We start from the raw sequence: 19,036 nt of genomic DNA, 5'->3' as shown, positions 1-19,036 counted from the left end.
ATGTCTTCTCTTATTGGGCAGGAAGGAGGAAGAACATGGATATTTTTGGAGGCTTTTTGAGAAGAGACTGGACAGCCCTTGGTCTGAAATGGTGTAGGGTTTCCTGCCGGAGCAGGAGGTTAGACTAGATGACCTCCAAGGTCCCTTCCAACTCTGTGATTATTATATTCCGTGCAGAAAGGCAAGCATTTTTAAGCTCCGTTATTTACCCTGCTTTTTTTAAAATAAGAGGATGGGAACGTGCCAGGTATCTTCCAGCTGCTGAAGAAGAAGCTGAATCGAAAGCCGGCCTCGCAAAGACCGTGAAGAATGCCTGATTGATGGACGCCTCGACAAAAATCATCCTCTCCTCGTCTCTTCTTCCATTTTTGTTTCTCCCGGGAGGCATCAGCGACGCTGTTTGTTCCCCGCTGGGAACCGAATCGTCCAATTAGCCGTCTGTCGCTTTAGAGGCTCGTGCCATTTTTCACCCTAATCGGATTGCACCTAAGCGGCAATTAATTACACTTCCTTTTATTAACCTTGATGCAATCGCTAGGCAGTCTCCTCGTCTTACGGCTGTCACTGAGCCCTGACGTTTCTGTTGCCAAGCGAAGCGCAATTGGTTAAGGGAATGCTTGCCCCGTTTTGCGACCTTCCTTGCCCCCCCACCCCCTCGTTACGGGAATCCCTGCAGTGGGTTAAGTTGGCAGCACGTCCGTTAAGTGGAACCCGGCTTCCTTCCTTGACTTTGCTCGTCGGAAGGTCGCAAAAGGCATTGCGTGACCCCCGGGATACTGCAAACTGTCATAAATATGAGTTGTTAAGTGAAACTGGCTTTGTACAATGCCTTCAGTGGTTGAATGCAGAGGGGGCTCCTCAGTTTACAATCATTCATTTAGAGAGCAAAGTTACAAAGGAGTACAAGTCACCGTCTCCTGGTGATTGGCCCAAGATGGGACTAGAACTCACCGTCTCCTGGTGATTGGCCCAAAGTCACCCAGCCGGCTTTCATGACTAAGGCAGGACTAGAACTCACTGTCTCCTGGTGATTGGCCCAAAGTCACCCAGCCAGCTTTCATGACTAAGGCAGGACTAGAACTCGCCGTCTCCTGGTGATTGGCCCAAAGTCACCCAGCCGGCTTTCATGACTAAGGCAGGACTAGTGATTGGCCTAGAGTCAGCTGCTCACCGTCTCCCATTTTCTAACCTGGTGCCTGAACCACTAAACCAAACTGGCTCTCTTACCCTTTTTGTGAGTCAGTTCGGGGATTATGGGTGCTGTATTCCAACATGGATGTGGCATGCCATTGGAAGAAGCGCAGACAAAGCTTAATGGGTAATCTCTCTCTCTCCCTCTCTCTCTCTCTCTCTCTTTTGTGCAAAGTTGCAGTCTGCAGAATTAACTCTTCTTTGTTCGAGTGCCAAGTTGCTAATAAGGAGTCCGGCTTCACCGGTCAGCACAATCCCTTCCCGTCCCCATCCGATCTGTCTGAAAGGGTTCATGACAGATGAGGGCCCTTCAGGCCACTATTAAATCCTCTTTCTCTTTAAATCAAGCGGCATTCTTATCGGTTTGGAAATTTCTGTCCTTGAGCAGTCTGGATTCCACCGATAGCCCTGCTCCTCGGCTTTAATGGGATCGATTTTCTAATTGGCGCTCATCAGACGGATAGCCCCAATATCTTCTCATTTTCCTCTCTTCCTGCCTTCCCGCTAGGCTCCCAGCGGGTGCAAAGCTGCACGTTTGCGTTGCCTTGTGTCAAAAGCAGGCCTGGCCCTTCCTTAATGGGAATGCAGGATTTGTGTCATCAAACGAAGTAGTAGCCGGAAGGGAGACAACATCCTATATTTTCTGCTTATCCCCTGCCTTTGTTTGTCCTTGTGCTGTCCAAGAGCGTAATCAAGATTTATTCAGTTCCCTTTGTCAGCCACAGCTAGGAAGAGTTTTCCGGATGTGTGCCTTAAATGCTTGTGCTACAGAAATATGATCCCTTGCTGCGATCCAGGGAAAAAGGAAGTCAGAGCTGGCACTGGCTTAGCAAACAGGAGCGTTGGGCGCAGTCCGAGCCAGCAACGAAATAACAATAATAATAATAATAATAAAAATAATAATAAAAATGGCACTCGCAAGAGGTCGGAGGCAAAGGAGCCACGACGCTCACAATTTAAGGTTAATTTTCGCGCTAACACTTTCAACCTTTAAAGGATTGCTCGCGTTCGTTTTAGGGATGGCAGATGAGTTTCATAATCAGTAACAAATCGATAGAACCCGGCCCTCGGGATGGGGGGCTACAGGGACACGTGGACGAAAGCTTTGGCAAGCTGTCCTCAACTTTGCAGCCGTTGGTTTCGTCGCCATTCGAAGGTTGCCGCGGCCCTGGAGGAAAAAAAAAGTGACCTTCCTAGGACGCCTTTTCCACAACTTCACAACCTTTGCAGCTGGCGTGATCAAAATTTGGATGCTTGGCAACTTGGGCTCATATTTATATGACCCTTACAACTCTTTAGGGACGCGGTGGCTCAGTGGGTTAGGACGCTGAGCTTGTCGATCTGAAGGTCGGCAGTTTGGCGGGTCGAATCCCGAGTGCCGCGTAGCAGAGTGAGCGCCTGTTACTCGTCCCAGCTTCTGCCAACCTAGCAGTTCGAAAGCACGTAAAAATGCAAGTAGGAAAATAGGGACCACTCCGGTGGGAAGGTAACAGCGTTCCGTGCACCTAGTCATGCCAGCCACATGACCACGGAGACGTCCTCGGACAAGCGCTGGCTCTCCAGCTTCGAAACGGAGATGAGCACCGGCCCCTAGAGTCGGAAACGAGTAGCACGCGTGTGCGGGGGAACCTTTACCTTTACAACTATTGGTAGGAAATGAGAAGGGGATGGATGTATAAGGAAGACAGGGACTTCTGCAAAACTTTCAGTTGAATATCATAAAGAAAACTCCTCCTGGAATAAATAATATTTCAGTAAAGCAGATACGTTTTACTTGAGCCTGGGCCTTCTTTTGCTTTTTAAGATAACCGCGTTTAAATGTCGGCAGTCCAATTTTCCACTGGAAAATAAAACCAGGAAGGCTGACCTCGAACAACTGGCTGAATTGACAACGCCGGATTCAACCTCAGCCTTTCAGCTCTGCCTTTTGTTGGAATTACTGGGGATGGCTTTGCTGTGGATATTTTAATATTTAATGCTGTAATTTAATATTAATTGTGGACCGGGGTCCGTTTCCCATGCTTTGCTGCCGCTGACTTCTTAATTATCATTATTATTATTGTTACTATCCTTGTCCGGAGCGGCTGCAAACTTGTCTCGCTTCAGCGCTAGAACAATTAATGAATTTAAACCAGGCCATTTTTTTTTCCTTTCGGTAATATCATTTCAAATGTTTTGGGGCCATAGCCTAGGGGCGTGAAAAGTCTCACTGAACTTGGTTAAGGCAACCTTAGAATTTTAACCTCTAGGTAAACCCAGCCAATCAATCAATCAATCAATCAATCAATCAATAAATAAATAAAATAAAGCAGGCTTGCTTTCCTATAATTTATTTATTTTTAAGTCAAATGTCACTGCGATCAGGAGTCAAGAAAGCATAACTTGTTCCGCAGGCATTACTGAAAACCCATCTGAGCGTGTAAAAACATTTTCGGCGCGTTGACAGAAAACTGACACTAAGAAATCGAAAAGGAACGCATCCTATCCTGAGCTCGGGGCGGTAATGGGATTTTAAGAGAACCAACTATTCGTGTTATATCAAACAGGCCTTTTTTTCCCCCCTTGAAGTGGGCTGAAATATATATATATATTTCAGTCACCTCTGAAATCGCCGGGGTGGGTGGGTGGGTGGGGGGTAGAAAATCAATAAGCATTTTAGCTACAGGCAGTCCTCGACTTAACGACCAGAGCCGAGCCCAAAATTTCTGTTGCTAAGCGAGACATTTGTGAAGTGAGTTTTCTCCCCGTTTTGTGACCTCCCTTGGCTCAGTTGTTAAGTGACTTTGCTTGTCGGAATGTCGCAAATGGGGATCACGTAAACAACAAAAAAAAAACCCCAGGCATTGGAACCGACATAGGTACACGCCGGTTGCCAAGCATCCAATTTCGATCACGTGACCCTGAGGATGCTTCAATGGTCGTAAGTGTGAAAAAACAGTCACGAAGCACCCATCTCCGATGCCGGCGTAACTTTGGACAGTCACTAAATGAGCTGCTGTAAGTCAAGGATAGTGTCCTTATTCTGCTGTGCTATAAAGAGTCGGAAGTCAATGTTTTTCTTCCTCTCTCATCCCCCCCTCCCGTTTCTCACTGTTTCTTTTGTATTTTATAGTTTGCTAAACTTTTTTTAAAAAAGGCCAAAAAATTAAATAAATAAATCTCCAACAAAACACGCGCCAGCCTCTTAGCGAAAGGACTTCAGATCCGACACATTTTTTTTTGTTTTTATATATATATATAAGTTCAGAGAAATTAAGTTTTATTTTTCTGCCTTTTAACACAACACCGTGAAGGACTTTGCGATCCCCAGGGCTGGTTTCGTGATGCTGTTGTGGAGTCAGATTTGACTCTGTTTTCCTCTGTTTGGGAATAAATTAAGGAGGTTCTTAAACTGGGGGGGGGGGGTCTGGGTGTTCAAATCCTACAGAGAAAAAAAATCTACCTAGCTAATGATTTACCTCTGAGCCAATTATGGTAGGTTAGCTTTGCAGGTCAGTATCTCGGTTTAATGTCCCGCGTAATATTTTCTCTCTAAACTTCAATGGCCCCTGAATCCTTGTTTGATGTCTGTTCTTTTCCTCCTCAACCTACCTTGCAGGAGCAATAACATCAGTGTCTTTATTTTTTTTCTTTCAAGAATGGAACGCATTTGAGGTTACAGCTCTTTGTGGCATATTTAATTGTGACTTTGTATGGCTAGTGAGGCCCAACATTTCCCAGCTCTGGCCACAGTTCTTATCCTTGTTACATGTCGGCTGAAGGTGATTTGATGCATCTTCAGGGTATCCCATAAATGGATCAGCTCAATGAATTTTCACACGCTCTTTACCTTAATGCCTTAAGGTAAAGGTAAAGGTTCCCCCGCACATGGGTGCTAGTCGTTTCCGACTCTAGGGGCTGGTGCTCATCTCCGTTTCAAACCGAAGAGCCAGCGCTTGTCCGAGGACGTCTCCGTGGTCATGTGGCCGGCATGACTAGACGCCAAAGGCGCACGGAACGCTGTTACCTTCCCACCGTAGTGGTCCCTATTTTTCTTCTTGCATTTTTACGTGCTTTCGAACTGCTAGGTTGGCAGAAGCTGGGACGAGTAACAGGCGCTCGCTCTGCTACGCGGCACTCGGGATTTGACCCGCCAAACTGCCGACCTTCAGATCGACAAGCTCAGTGTCCTAACCCACTGAGCCACCGTGTCCCTTATCCTTAATGCCTTACTAATAATCTAATAGTTTGGCTAGTTTAGGGAAAAGAAGGCCCAGGGGTGACATGATAGCAGCGTTCCAAGGTTTGAGGGGCTGTCACAGAGAAGAAGAAGTGTGTGTGTGGGGGGGGGGGGGGGGGTCAGCCTCTATTCCAAAGCACCAGAAGGCAAGATGAGAAACCCTGGATGGAAACTCATCGAGGAGAGAAGCAACCTAGAATTCAGGAGAAATTTCCTGACAGTGGGAACAATTAATGGGTGGAATGGCTTGCCTCAAAAAAAAAAAAATTGTGGCTGTTCCATCACTGGAGGTTTTTAAGAAGAGACTGGATAGCCATTTGTCCAGAGTGGTATTGAGTCTCCTGCTTGAGCAGGGGGGTTGGGCTAGATGACCTCTGATGGACCTTTCCAATTCTGTAATTCCGTAAACTCCTTGAAACCGCTTGGACCTTCTTTTTTTTTAATGCTAGTAAGTGGCATTGAAATGCCGTTTAAAAGCCTAATTGGACTAATTGAGCATATTCAACCACAAATGTATGGGGTTTTCCTTGTTAAGATTCGAACGTTCTCCATTTTTTTTTGTGGGGGTGGGTGGGTGGGGAATAGAATTGGAGGTGGCAAATAATTGGAAACAGTCTTTTGGCCCATGCAGTACAAATGGCCACGTAGGTATCTTAAAAAGCTAGTTGTGTTCCAAGTAACACCACGCTCTGTGCCGCTTTTTAACATTTCTTCTTGTTGTTGTTGTTCTTTTAATTAACCACGACAACCAAAAAATAATAATAATTGCTGGAGAGAGGGACAGGATGAGAGCCTTAGGATTCTCCCACCTCAATTTTTCCCTCCTCTCCCCCCCACCACCACTTTACCTTTCGGGGAAAAAGAAAAGACTTGAATTTATGTTACCGTTATGGGGAGGAAGAAGGGCTGTTGAGCTTCATGCGTGGAGTTTTAAAATGAACAGCATGTATCTTACAAACTTGTGTGGGAGAATGTGCTTTCCACGGCGCCTGGGCTGTTAAACATAACGCTCACACTGGATCCCTGGACGAGATCCAGCTTTTAAAACAGGTCAGGCTTGAGAACAGAGCCATCTGTCCAGTGTAAAACTCAAAACCATCAGCGGAGGGAGGGTGTTAGCTGCCTGCAATCAATTTATGGGCGCAGAGGCTGCCGTCTCTGCAGCGTTAACACACTTGCCCCTAATTATTATTATTATTATTATTATTATTATTATTATTATTATTATTATTATTATTATTAATTTTATTTGTATACCGCCCTTCTCCCGAAGGACTCAGGGCGGTGAACAGGGCAGTACATGTTGAAAGACAAAATACAAAAATTAAAAGAGATTAAACAAAATGCCCACAACTCTTAACAATTAGTTAAAACACATTACAAATATGTTAAAACAGATTAATAAAATAATGAAGGGGTTGGGAGCCTTTCTGCAAAAATACCTCGGCAAGACCGCACTTGAAGCTCTACATCCAGTTTTTGGTCACCGCGATGTTTAAAAAAAAAAAAAGATGTTGAGACTCTAGCAAAGCGTGCGGAGAAGAGCAACAAAGACGATCAGGGGACTGGAGGCTTAAAATATTGCAGGAATTGGGGTATGTCTAGTGTGATGAAAAGAAGGAGCTGGGGGGGGTGACAGGATAGCAGCGTTCCAATATTTGAGGGGGCTGCCACAAAGAAGAGGGGGGGGCTCAACCAAAGCGCCTTCTGAAGGCAGGATAAGAGCAACGGATGGAAACTTTTCAAGGAGAGGACCAATCTAGAACTAAGGAGAAACTTCCCGACAGCAAGAACAGTTAATTAATGGAATGACTTCTCTCCAGAACCATTTGCCTTGCCTGAGCAGTGGGTTGGACTAGAAGACCTCCAAGGTCCCTTGCAACTCTGTGATTCTGGTGCTTTCAGGGATACTACGTCAAGTTGGGCCAAGCAAAGCAGGTAGTCCTCGACTTAACGACCAAAATTGGGAGCAGGATTTCCGTCGCTAAGCAAGGCAGCAAACTCTTGAGGTGTGCCCGATTTTACGGGGTATTTTGTGTTTGTTTGTTTTTTGGCCGCAATTCTCAATCAAATCACTGACAGTTACGTGAATCAGATCGCTGTACTCGGTTTCGATCCGCTTCCTGATTAAGCGAGCAAGGGCCTGGTTTTACAACTTCGCTGGCTACGCTGTCGTCGGTTACATATTTTTTTCTTTTATGCGTAATGTAAATTGTTGAGTTGCTGCTGTCGCTCACCTGCAATGTGTTGTTTTTGTAGCTACGTGGACGACGTGATCAACCGCATTGACCGAATGTTTGCTGAGATGTCTATCCAGCTGTCTCGGCCGAACGGGACCTCGGCCATGTTGCTGGTGAGTTAAAAACTTTGTTGTTGCTGTTGTGATTGTTGCTTCTGCTGTTGTTGTTTATAAAGCTTAGAGGCCCACTGGTGTTAACGGAAAGGACCCTTCCAAATGTGGGGGGACACCCTCTCTGTTGCTGTGAAATTTCAAACGCATCAGAATAATACATAAACTGGCAAATACTTTGATTTGTTTGCTTATTGCTTAAATTTATTTGCCAGCCATCTCACGGTGGAGCTACTCTGGGTGGCTTGCAACAATAGAATGGACGGGGAAAAAAATATACATAAAAATAAAAATACAGGTAGTGCTCAACTTACACAATTGAGCCCAGCCATCTTAGGTGTAAAAAAATGGTCCTAAGTCACATTTTCCAGTGCCGTTGTAGCTTTGAACGTCACGAAACAAACTGTGCCAAGTGGAGGACTGCCTATAGGAAAGGAATGAAAGAATAAAAAGAAGCAGAGTTTAATCAAATAAAAATGCCTATAAATGCCTATTTCTATCTGTTTATTTCAACTCAAGGCCATTTCCAGGAATGTTTGTAATGGGCAGGAGATGTCTAGACTGCCTTGAATGCCTTTTTTTTTTTCTCTTCAATATACGTTAAAAAAAGCTGAAAACTTACAGTTATTCTCAGATTTCCCAAATCTCATCGATGCAAAGATTGCTCTTTGTGGGCAGTTTTGAAAATGAAACAGATTTTCCCCCCTTTCTCAAGAAAACCATTGGCTGTCTCCTTCCTTCCTTCCTTCCTTCCTTCCTTCCTTCCTTCCTTCCTTCCTTCCTTCCTTCCATCCTTCCTTCCTTCCTTCCTTCCTTCCTTCCTTCCTTTCTCTTTCTTTCTTTCTTTTTTTCTTCCTTCCTTCTTTCTTTCTTTCCTTCCTTCCTTCCTTCCTTTCTTTTTTCTTCCTTCCTTCCTTCCTTCCTTCCTTCCTTCCTTCCTTCCTTCCTTCCTTCTTTCTTTCTTTCTTTCTTTCTTTCTTTTCTTTCTTTCTTTCTTTCTTTCTTTCTTTCTTTCTTTCATATGGCCGCCCTTTCACTTTAAGTGACTCTAGGCAGCTTACAAAAATAAAGAATTGATGTTTTTGGTCATTTACAATCTCAGAGCCATCAGCCCCGGGGTTCAAACATTATAAGAGCCACAATGGCCTCCAAGTTCACCTTGAAATGTTGATCTCTTGGAAACGGGTCAGAGATCAAACCGAACCATTTTTCCCTCTAAACTCTGCCTCAACATTGTGCTTGGGCGTCCCTTCTGCCCTTGCTTTGCTTTCTCTCCTGTCCTTGGATTTCATTGTCGGTTAATTATGTATTTTGCTTTGTCTTTTATTTATAAGCCACCCTGAGAATCCTGTTTATCGAAGGGTAGCGTATAAATTCTTAAGTTAAACCCAAAGTACCTGACTCCTGATGTTCCTTCGCTCTGGGGCTACATTTGCAATGTGACTTTTTTTTTCCTCCCGCCAAAGTTGTACTGGAGGAACCGTTTATAGGAGCTAAAATGACAACCTGTACATTTTTTAAAGAGATTTCTTAAACTACGTTAGCAATAATCTTCACGATCAGAGTGATGGGGCTGTTAGTGCCAAATTCATCAGAAAGACAATAAATTGCTCAGTCTTCTAATATGATGTTGGGCCAACTCTGGAACCGACCACAAGTTTAAAGCTGAATTTCCCAGCATCTCAACCTTTTCCTTCCCGATACATTGCTGAATCGCCGCTCATTGTGCAAAGTTACAGCCATTTCAGTTAGTGACCGTGCAAAGTTATATCGGCCCTGAAAAAAAAAATGACTCTTTTTCACACTCAGGAACGTTGCAGCAAAGTCAACGGGGGGCGGCCAGATGTCACTTAACAAACGGCGTTACTGACTTAAAAACATCTGCCCTGATTGACTTAACAATTGTGGCCAGAAAGGTCATAAAATGAGGCTAAACTCACTGCGACGGTCGTAAGTGTGAGGCCTGGTTGTGAGTCCCTTTTTTTCAGCCTTGTTGTAACTTCAAACAGTCACTAAACGAACGTTGTAAGGTGAGGACTAGCTGAAATTCTGACAGTCATTGTAAAATTATCTGATGGGGTGTAGAGAGCCAGTTTGGTCTCTAACCCTTAAGAACCAGACTAGAAAGCAGGAGACGGCGAGTTCGAGTCTCGCCATAGGTATGAAAGCCGACTGGTTGACTTTGGGCCAATCCTCAGGAGACGGCGAGTTCTAGTCCCGCTTAGACATGAAAAACCAGCTAGGTGAACTTGGGCCCGTCCCCCTCTCTTACTCCCAACGAGGATTCAAATAATTCAAGTAAAACTTGCCAGCTTTGCCTTCCTGCCCAGAGTATCTGCAGCCGATTGCCAAGGAGAGTGGCAACGTGAGAACTCATCAGCTCGTTTTTTTTTAATATCAAGAAATCACTCCTGGCTCTTGATTTATGTTGACTTTCGAGCAGGCAATTAAGCCAGATTAATGAAAGGTAAATTCCAGCCTCTCCGTATCCCCCCCTTCCCCCCCCAAAAAAGAAAGAAAGAAATCCCTTGCAGAAGGGCCTAATTAGCATGCTTGTTTATTTAGCCACTAATGGCTTAATTGCAGCCTATCGGTGCTATTTACAAATAGGCATCATTAGAAGAGAGCGCCTTGATAAAACAAAGTAGAGTTTGATAGCCACAGCTGAGGAAGCGGGAGGGGGGGGATAGTGATTAGAAAAATAGCTAGGAAAAAAGAGGATGGTTGGTGGCACAAATAGGATTTTCAGCCCATTAAGAGGGCATAGCAATCAAGAGGGGGAAAAAACTTGGCAGCTCAGCTGCTTTTGCAAGGTTTAAATTGTTGGCTGCTTTGAGGTAGCCCGGCTGTGTTTAAGCACTCAAGGAGACTTTGGAGACTTCTAAACCCAATACCGTCCAGTTGTGTCTCTCTCTGGCCAAGGTACAACAGTCCCAAGTGCTTCCCCTCGGCTCACGACGCCACTGAGCCCCAAATTTTCTGTCGCTAAGCGAGACGCTTGCTCGGTGAGTTTTGCCCCGTCCTAACGACCTTCCTTGTCGCGCCCGTTAAAACGAATCGCTCCGGTTGTTGAGCTCGTCACACGGTTGTTGAATCCGGCTCCTTCCCCGTCGACTTTGCTTGTCAGAAGGTCGCAAAAGGGGGACACACACACACACACACACACACACACACACACACACACACATGGGGACGCTGCGACCGTCATAAATACGAACCAGTTGCCAAGCGTCCGAAGGTTGATCATGTGACCGCAAGGATGCTGCGACGGTGGTAAGAGTGAAAAACTGTCATAGGGGTCACCATTGTAACTTCGAACAAGCACTAAGCCAAGAGTCGCAAGCTAGTATATAGGAAAGTAACACCAGTCTGCGTTTCAGCACCCTGGATAGCGTCGTGAAGAGCTTTGGCCTCCGGTTGCCTTTTGTTGACCTTGCTTGATCTCCAAAAAAGCTAAGCAGAGTCCAAGTTAATACTGGGGTGCGCGACCACCAGAAACATTGCAAGAGAAGATTGTGATCAATTATTATGACCAATAATACAGATGGTGAAGATGGGGCGGGGGGGGTGGGGTGGAAATGACCTTTCGTTACTTTGAAAGCGACAAATTTCTGTATACCGCCGCGTGAGAACTTCGTGTGTCAAGTTCTGGAGAAATCTTCAGACAGCAAGGATGTCCAGTTTGAACGCTTGGTTTTCACACTTTGAAAATTTAAATTTTTCAGAGCCTTAAATCCTCTATACAGTTAGCCGGGTGCAAAAAAAAAAAAATCATTCCTCTCTTTCCATTTTGGAGCGAGGCTCGTGTCGAAATACAAGGTCCTGACTTTGAAAATGTTAAGGTTGGGGTATAAGGCTTAAAAAAAAAAGTGTTTTGTTTTGTAATCTGTCTTGCTTCCCTCTTTTCTTTCCTTGTGCCTGTTAGTATTCACACCAGGTAATTCGGATCTCATTAAGTCCAATGACAGTGCAACTTTGCTTAAAAAGGCTCTTTTTTTTCTTTTTTTACAAATTCCAGGTCCCTTTGGGGAATTTTCACCAAGCCAATTTTCTTTGTTGTTTTGATGTTTTTTTGCTCAGTAAGTATTTAAGGAGAATACCGATCCGATTGCCTTTTGTCCTCTAGAATCAGTCCAGGAGCCTTAGATCTTGACAGCAAACACATTAGCCTGATGGTGTTTAAAAGCAAGCCAGCACTGTAGCATAATAGAAGGCTGCATGCTGGCTTAACGTGCCGCCGTGCCGTTTGCGGCTCGAAGAAAACATGGGGCGTTTGCCCTTCCCCCCCCTCCGTTCGTATTAATTGAATTTTAGATCGAGCTAGCAGGTGTATCGATTTGAATTAAAATTTTCTACATCAAGGTCAATTTTGAACATATCCCACAGGCGACATATTAAAAAGCCGAGTATTGTGTCTATCGATGGAAAAAAAAAACCAGTCAAATTTAACGAGGGGAAGTTGGCCTCAAGAGTTTTTCTAAATGTAGTTTAAGCAACGCCCAGTAAATGGAATACAGGTATTCCTCCGATTCATTTAGCGATCATTCAAACTTATCGAAGTTAGCGATCATTCGACAGCACCGGCGGGGTGGGAAAGTGACTTATGACCGTTTTTCGCACTTACGACTGCCGCAGCCTCCCCAGGGTCAGGTGATCAAAGTTTGGATGCTTGATCGCCTTTTGCAACTTTCTGGCATACAAAATCTGGGTGGGTGGCTGTGAATTCAATAAAGGTGGGAGGGGGAATGGATAAAATCTTTAAAAATTCCTTCTCCTTTCTCTCCATCATCTCCTCTTTCTCTCCGTCGCCTCCTTCTCCTTTCTCTCCATCGGATCCTTCTCCTCTCCATCGTCTCCTCTTTCTCTCCATCATCTCTTCTCCTTTCTCTCCATCATCTCCTCTTTCTCTCCATCGGATCCTTCTCCTCTCCATCGTCTCCTCTTTCTCTCCATCGTCTCCTTCTCCTTTCTCTCCATCGCTATTACGATCTCGTGCAACTGTCTCTTCTATTTCCAAATCCTCCCTCTTGGCTTCCTCAGTCGGCACAACAGCTGCTGGTTTTTCCAGGGTCAACACAACCTCGGTGTGAAATTGGGAGCTTTTCATGTTGCTGCACCTGTTGTGAGGAATGTAAGCAAGTGTTTACAAGCTTAAGTGAGCACCCGCATTGCCTAATTGTTTGGCAGATCTTAGTGTACGGGGCGGACGTTCTCGCTGGCATGAAATCCAGCATTCAGAAAGCAATTTTTTTAATCAAGTACGCCCTTTTCAAAGTGAGGGTGAAATCACGTGTTGCAAAAATGGACCTGACACACACACACACACACACACACACACACACACACACCTTACACCCCTTGCTAGAGGTGAGGTGGTCTCCATATACACGGAGTCCTCGACTTAACAAACAGCTTGTCACCAGAAATCGTGGGCGTTCCATCACCGGAGATTTTTAAGAAGATTCTAGATATGTCTGAGATATGGAATAGGTTCTCCTGGTTGAGCAGGGGGCTGGACTAGAAGACCTCCAAGGTCCCTTCCAGCTCCTATTCTATTCTTCTTCCTTAAAACTGTGGCACTGGGTTCAGATCATACCTAGGCATGATAAGTTAAACCCTTTAAGTTTGCGGGTAGCTTTCCACTTACAACCCTTCGTTTAGCGACCGTTTGAAGTTACGACGTGACAGGAAAAAAGGGACTTAGGACTAGTTCCTCCACTTACGGCCCTCACTGCAATCCCCCACAGTCACGTGATCAAGATTCAGACGCTTGGCAACTGATTCGTATTTACGACGGTCCCGGCATCCCGTGCTTCCCCGTTTGCCACCTTCTGACAATCGAAGCCCATGGAGAAGAAGCCGGCTTTACCTAACAACTGTTTGCGACTTTCCCAGCCAGCTTCCCAGAACCAAAGTCAGTTAAGATTCGCTTAATGTCCGTCTGGGTTCCCTTCACCATCGCAACGACCCGTTGAACAACGGCGGCGAGAAAAAAGGCTTGCAAAAAAAATAATAATAAAAATCCGGCGCGGTTCCCTTAACGGCCGCCTCGCTTAGCAACGGAAAGGCTGGCCCCCAAACAATTGTCGAAAGTCCAAGGACTTGCCTGTATTGGATAACCTGCCGCCTTCTCGGTATTGACATGTTTACGCTTTCTCTCTTTTTTTCCCCCTTCTTTTCTTTTTTTCCGAAGGTCACTTTGGGAAAAGTATTAAAGGTTATCGTGGTCATGAGGAGCCTCTTCATCGACCGGACAATAGTCAAAGGTTTCCATGAAAACGTCTACACGGAAGATGGCAAGGTAGAACATCCCTTTTGCATCTCAAATTGAGGCTGGGGGTGGTGGTGGAGAAAGTGACTTAGTCTGAGCGCGAGTGAGTGAGACTTGCTCCCTGTTTATACATGCGGCAGCTCCGAGCTTGGCGATTATTTTAATTTGTTTGTTTTTCCTTGCAGACGTTTCACTACCCAGCTAGGCGACGTCATCAGCGCTACAAGCGAGCAGGGTCTGCATGGTGGAGGACGAGAGAGGAGGAGGAAGAGGAGGACGGTGGGGTCCTTGGTGCTGCTCTCTGAGCTTGGTTGTTTTTGCAGAGGTTTCATGACCAAACTGGGCAGCGGCAGCACACTGTTGCTGTTAGCTAGTTTGTTAATGAAACCTGTGCAAAAAGACTCACGAAGCTCAGAGAGCAACAAGGACCCCACAGTCCTCCTCCTCCTCACAATCCCACTCCTTTCAAGCACTGCTGACGTAGCCTAGTTGGGTAAAGAAATGTCTGCAAGAAAACAACCAGATGCAAAGAGCACTAAGGGCCCCATAGTTGTCCTCCTCCTCCTCCTCCTCCTCCTCCTCCTCCTCCTCCTCCTCCTCCTCCTCCTCCTCACAATCCCACTCCTTTCAAGTTCTGATGACGTAGTCTAGTTGGGTAATGAAATGTCTGCAAGAAAACAACCAAATGCAAAGAGCATTAAGGACCCCATAGTCCTCCTCCTCTTCCTCCTCCTCCTCCTCCTCCTCCTCCTCCTCCACCACCACCACCAGCACTGCCGTGCATACTCCACTCCCTTCTAGCACTGACGTTGGTACCTAGCTGGATCATGACATATCTGCAAGAGGAGAACCCCGATTGCTCAGAACAGCCCCCTGAAGCTCAGAGGGCACCAAGGACCCCCCCCCAATTCAACCCCGATTTTCAAATATTCTCTTATCAATTCCAAGCTTGCTCCAGTAGGCATCCCGTGGGCTTCCTTCATTGACCTTTGCCCAGCGTGCCAAACATCAACAGCCTTAAAATAAACCTTGTTGGCTTTTATCCCAACACCCCCCTCCCCCTGGCTTTCTCCTGGGTCCTTCTACACACTCTCTCTCTCACACACACGCACACCCCGGTTCTAAACATCTTTCTGTTGGGAGAGAGAGAGACTAACCCTGACTTGGCAAGTTCAGGATTTATCTTATTCATTTATTTATTAAATTTGCATGCCGCCCACCTTACCCCGAGGGGACTCTGGGCGGAGGTAGGGATTCCAAGCCTCTTAACACCTGGCCCCAACGCACCACCGGCTTGGCGCCAGGTAGGGTCTCCTGGAACATTAACCCACCTGGGTTATGTTAATGCTCTGCCTTCGTTAATTACCGAGCATTCAGTAAGCAAAGGCTGCTTTGTGCCTTCCAGCGTTGAGCGTTGAGTCGGTAGAAGGCCTGGCTGTATCAAAGCCAGAGCTTCAAAGGTAAGGCAGAGTTGTCTCCCAAGCAATTTCTGATCCCTGTATTCTTCCCACTTCAAAGCCGAGCTGTATGTGCGTTTGGGTGAAGGGAAGGGGGGGCGGGGAGGGGAGGGGGGGCGCACGAATCGGATTCCTCTAATAAGTGTTGGCACCAGCTCTGTTTGATATGAGATGCAGCGAACGTTTTGATTTGTGATCGCCTTTGAAATCATTCAGACGACCTTCAGAGAAGCGGCTACTGGTTTCTTGCGCCGGGGAGGGGTGTCGGCGGGGGGGGGGTACGCAGGGAGGAAGAAGGAGAGAAAAGAGAGAGAGGAGGAGGGAAAGGGAGGAAGAGTGAGAGGAAGAGAGCGTGAGAAAGGGAAAGAGAGAGGAAGAAAGAAAAAGAAAGGGAGAGAGAGAGAGAATGAAGGAGAAAGAGGGAAAGAGATGAGAGCAAGAGAGATAGAGAAAAAGAGGGAGGGAGAGAAAGAGATGAGAAGGAGAGAAGGAGAGAGATGAGAGCAAGAGAGAGAGAAAAAGAGGGAGGGAGAAAAAGATGAGAAGGAGAGAATGAAGGAGAGGGAAAAGAAGGAGAGAGAAAAAGAGGGAGGGAGAGAAAGAGATGAGAAGGAGAGAATGAAGGAGAGGGAAAAGAAGGAGAGAGAAAAAGAGAGGGAGGGAGAGAAAGAGATGAGAAGGAGAGAATGAAGGAGAGGGAAAAGAAGGAGAGAGAGAAAAAGAGAGGGAGGGAGAGAAAGAGATGAGAAGGAGAGAATGAAGGAGAGAGGGAAAAGACGGAGAGAGATGAGAGCAAGAGAGAGAGAAAGAGAGGGAGGGAATGAGAGATGAGAAGGAGAGAATGAAGGAGAAAGAGGGAAAAGACGGAGAGAGATGAGAGCAAGAGAGAGAGAGAGAAAAAGAGGGAGGGAGAAAAAGATGAGAAGGAGAGAATGAAGGAGAGGGAAAAGAAGGAGAGAGAAAAAGAGAGGGAGGGAGAGAAAGAGATGAGAAGGAGAGAATGAAGGAGAGGGAAAAGAAGGAGAGAGAGAAAAAGAGAGGGAGGGAGAGAAAGAGATGAGAAGGAGAGAATGAAGGAGAGGGGAAAAGACGGAGAGAGATGAGAGCAAGAGAGAGAGAGAGAGAAAGAGAGGGAGGGAGAGAAAGAGATGAGAAGGAGAGAGTGAAGGAGAGAGGGAAAAGAGGGAGAGATGAGAGCAAGAGTGTGTGTGTGTGAGAGAGAGAGAGAGAGAAAGGGAGGGAGGCCCGGTTTAATTCGCATGCGGGAAAGACGCCTTGAAAATTGTGCTTTTCAGCAGCTTTCCCCCACCCCCCACCCCTAAGTTACAAATGGGTCCCTTGATTGAAAGTGAAAAGTTGGAAGAATAATAGACCCGCAAGCCGGCACGGTGTAGCTCGCCCACTTCATTTCGACCGGAGGAGGCCGGGGTGGGGGCGGCGGTTAGGATGGAGGCTTTACGAGCCCTGCATATGCTTTGCCTTCTTTCAAATAAAATAAACCTTGGGGAGCATTAAAAGCTGACCAGATTGAATTATGCGGGGCCTTGTCCATCTGGATGTTGAGGAATGGTTGAGTACCTATTTGGACGATACAATATTCTTGTTCTATATACACTTCAATTCCTTTCAAAATTAAAGAGCCCAAAATGGGGGGAGGGAGAGGGGGAGAAGGAGATTTATCCATTCTGAGGTCCTCTAGCCAGGATATCTATCTATCTATCTAATCTGTTTATCTCTGTCTATCTATCTATCTATCTTCTATCTACCTATCTATCTTCTATCTATCTATCCATCCATCTGTCTACCCATCCATCCATCCTCTATCCATCCATTATCTATCTATCTATCTATCTATCTATCTATCTATCTATCTATCTTCTATCTATCTATCCATCCATCCAACCAACCATCTGTCTACCCATCCATCCATCCTCCATCCATTATCTATCTATCTATCCATCCATCCATCTTTCTTCTATCTATCTATCCATCCATCCATCCTCTATCTATCTATCTATCTATCTATCTATCTATCTATCTATCTATCTATCTATCTATCTATCCACCCATCCATCCTTTATCTATCCATCCATCCATATCCATCCATCCATACTCTTATCTATCCATCCATCCATTATCTATCTATCTATATCTATCTATCTATCTATCTATCTGTCTGTCTGTCTGTCTGTCTGTCTGTCTGTCTGTCTGTCTGTCTGTCTATCTATCTATCTATCTATCATCAATGAATACATTTTCAAGAAAAGATTGGACAACGCTTTGTCTGAGAACCATCATCCCTTGAGAAGGTTGGACTAGAAGACCTCCAAGGGTCCCTCCCACCCCTACGATTCGGTGCTTGTAAGGAATATAGAAACAACAGTAGACTTGCGAGATTCTGTTGCTATAACTCTCGGGACAAAGCAGGATCCCAGTCCCCTGACGGAGTCGCTTTCCTAATCTGGTCTACCTCGCAGGCTTGGCAAGACCGTGGGGAGCCACCCTGGGTCCGTAGGGGCAGTTTTCTCTCTCCCTCCGCCCCTGCCTCTCTCTCGTCTCTCCCCTATGTCGGTCGCAAGGGCTCCTTGTCCGTGACCCCTGTTCTCGTGTGCCTGTCCAGGGCCAGGCATGTTTGGAAGAGCTTGATGAATAAATAATAGCAATAACTAAAATATTAATTGAGCCATACATCTGGACAGGAATGGAAAACAGATATTTGGAAATGTGAAAAAGAATTAGGACAGACGCCTTCACTGGGATGGAGCGGGTTATGTAACGGGTGGTAGAGATGCCGTGATTTTTTTTGACTACTTAAATGGAATTGCAAGCTTAAACAGCTAGAGCTAGTCCTCCACTTAAAGCAGCTCGTTTAGTGACCGTCCGAAGTAACATCGGCAGTGAAAAAAACTGACTTATGACCGTTTTTCGCACCCACACCCGTTGCAACCTCCCTGTGGTCATGTGATCAGATCCAGACACTTGGCCACTGGCTCGTACTTATGACGGTTGTAGGTGTCCCAGGGTCACGTGATTCCCCTTTTGCGACTTTCTGACGAGCAGACCAGAATCTGGGGAAATTAGGGTCACTTAACAACCGTCTTCCTCACTTAATGGCTGCCGTGATTCACTGGCAAGAAAGGTTGTAAAACGGGACAGAATTCACTTAACAGCGATCTCACATAGCGACGGAAATTTTTTGGGCTCCTTTGTGCTCCAAATTCAAGGATTACCTGAAAAAGTTTTGATCAAGTGACTGCAGGTAAGAATGTATCTGAGAATTTTCTAAATAAGATTTGACTTCCCACCTTATCAATCACAAGTGGTTCTCCTACATTTCCTTCTTGGTTACATCTCACGATATGCAAATAGTTTTCTTTGGGATAAATGCTCAGCTGGACTCCAAACTATTACATAGAAATCCATATTATCCCATATTTTGGGGAGGGATGAACAAAAGCTACTCTTGATTTACTCCCCACTTTTCTGAACAAAGAGGAAATCTCTCCTCGGAAGGGCAATTAAATGGCACACAATTACTTAGCAATGTC

At 45.7% G+C, this 19,036-nt stretch overlaps 1 protein-coding gene across 1 annotated transcript in view; it reads left to right on the top strand.

Moving 5' to 3' along the window:
- MED27 (mediator complex subunit 27) overlaps positions 1-19,036 on the top strand; it is a gene marked incomplete at its 3' end in the record, with an annotated part of 68,919 nt that overhangs the window by 36,756 nt on the left and 13,127 nt on the right. The window contains exons 4-5 of the mRNA XM_083374851.1: positions 7,670-7,763; positions 13,954-14,061. Of these exons, the coding sequence (XP_083230977.1) occupies positions 7,670-7,763; positions 13,954-14,061 (202 nt within the window). The remainder of the gene's footprint in view (positions 1-7,669; positions 7,764-13,953; positions 14,062-19,036) is intronic.

This window comes from Vipera ursinii (assembly GCF_947247035.1).
Source record: "Vipera ursinii genome assembly, chromosome: 16".
NCBI lineage: Eukaryota > Metazoa > Chordata > Lepidosauria > Squamata > Viperidae > Vipera > Vipera ursinii.
This window is presented reverse-complemented; position numbering and strand designations above follow the sequence as displayed.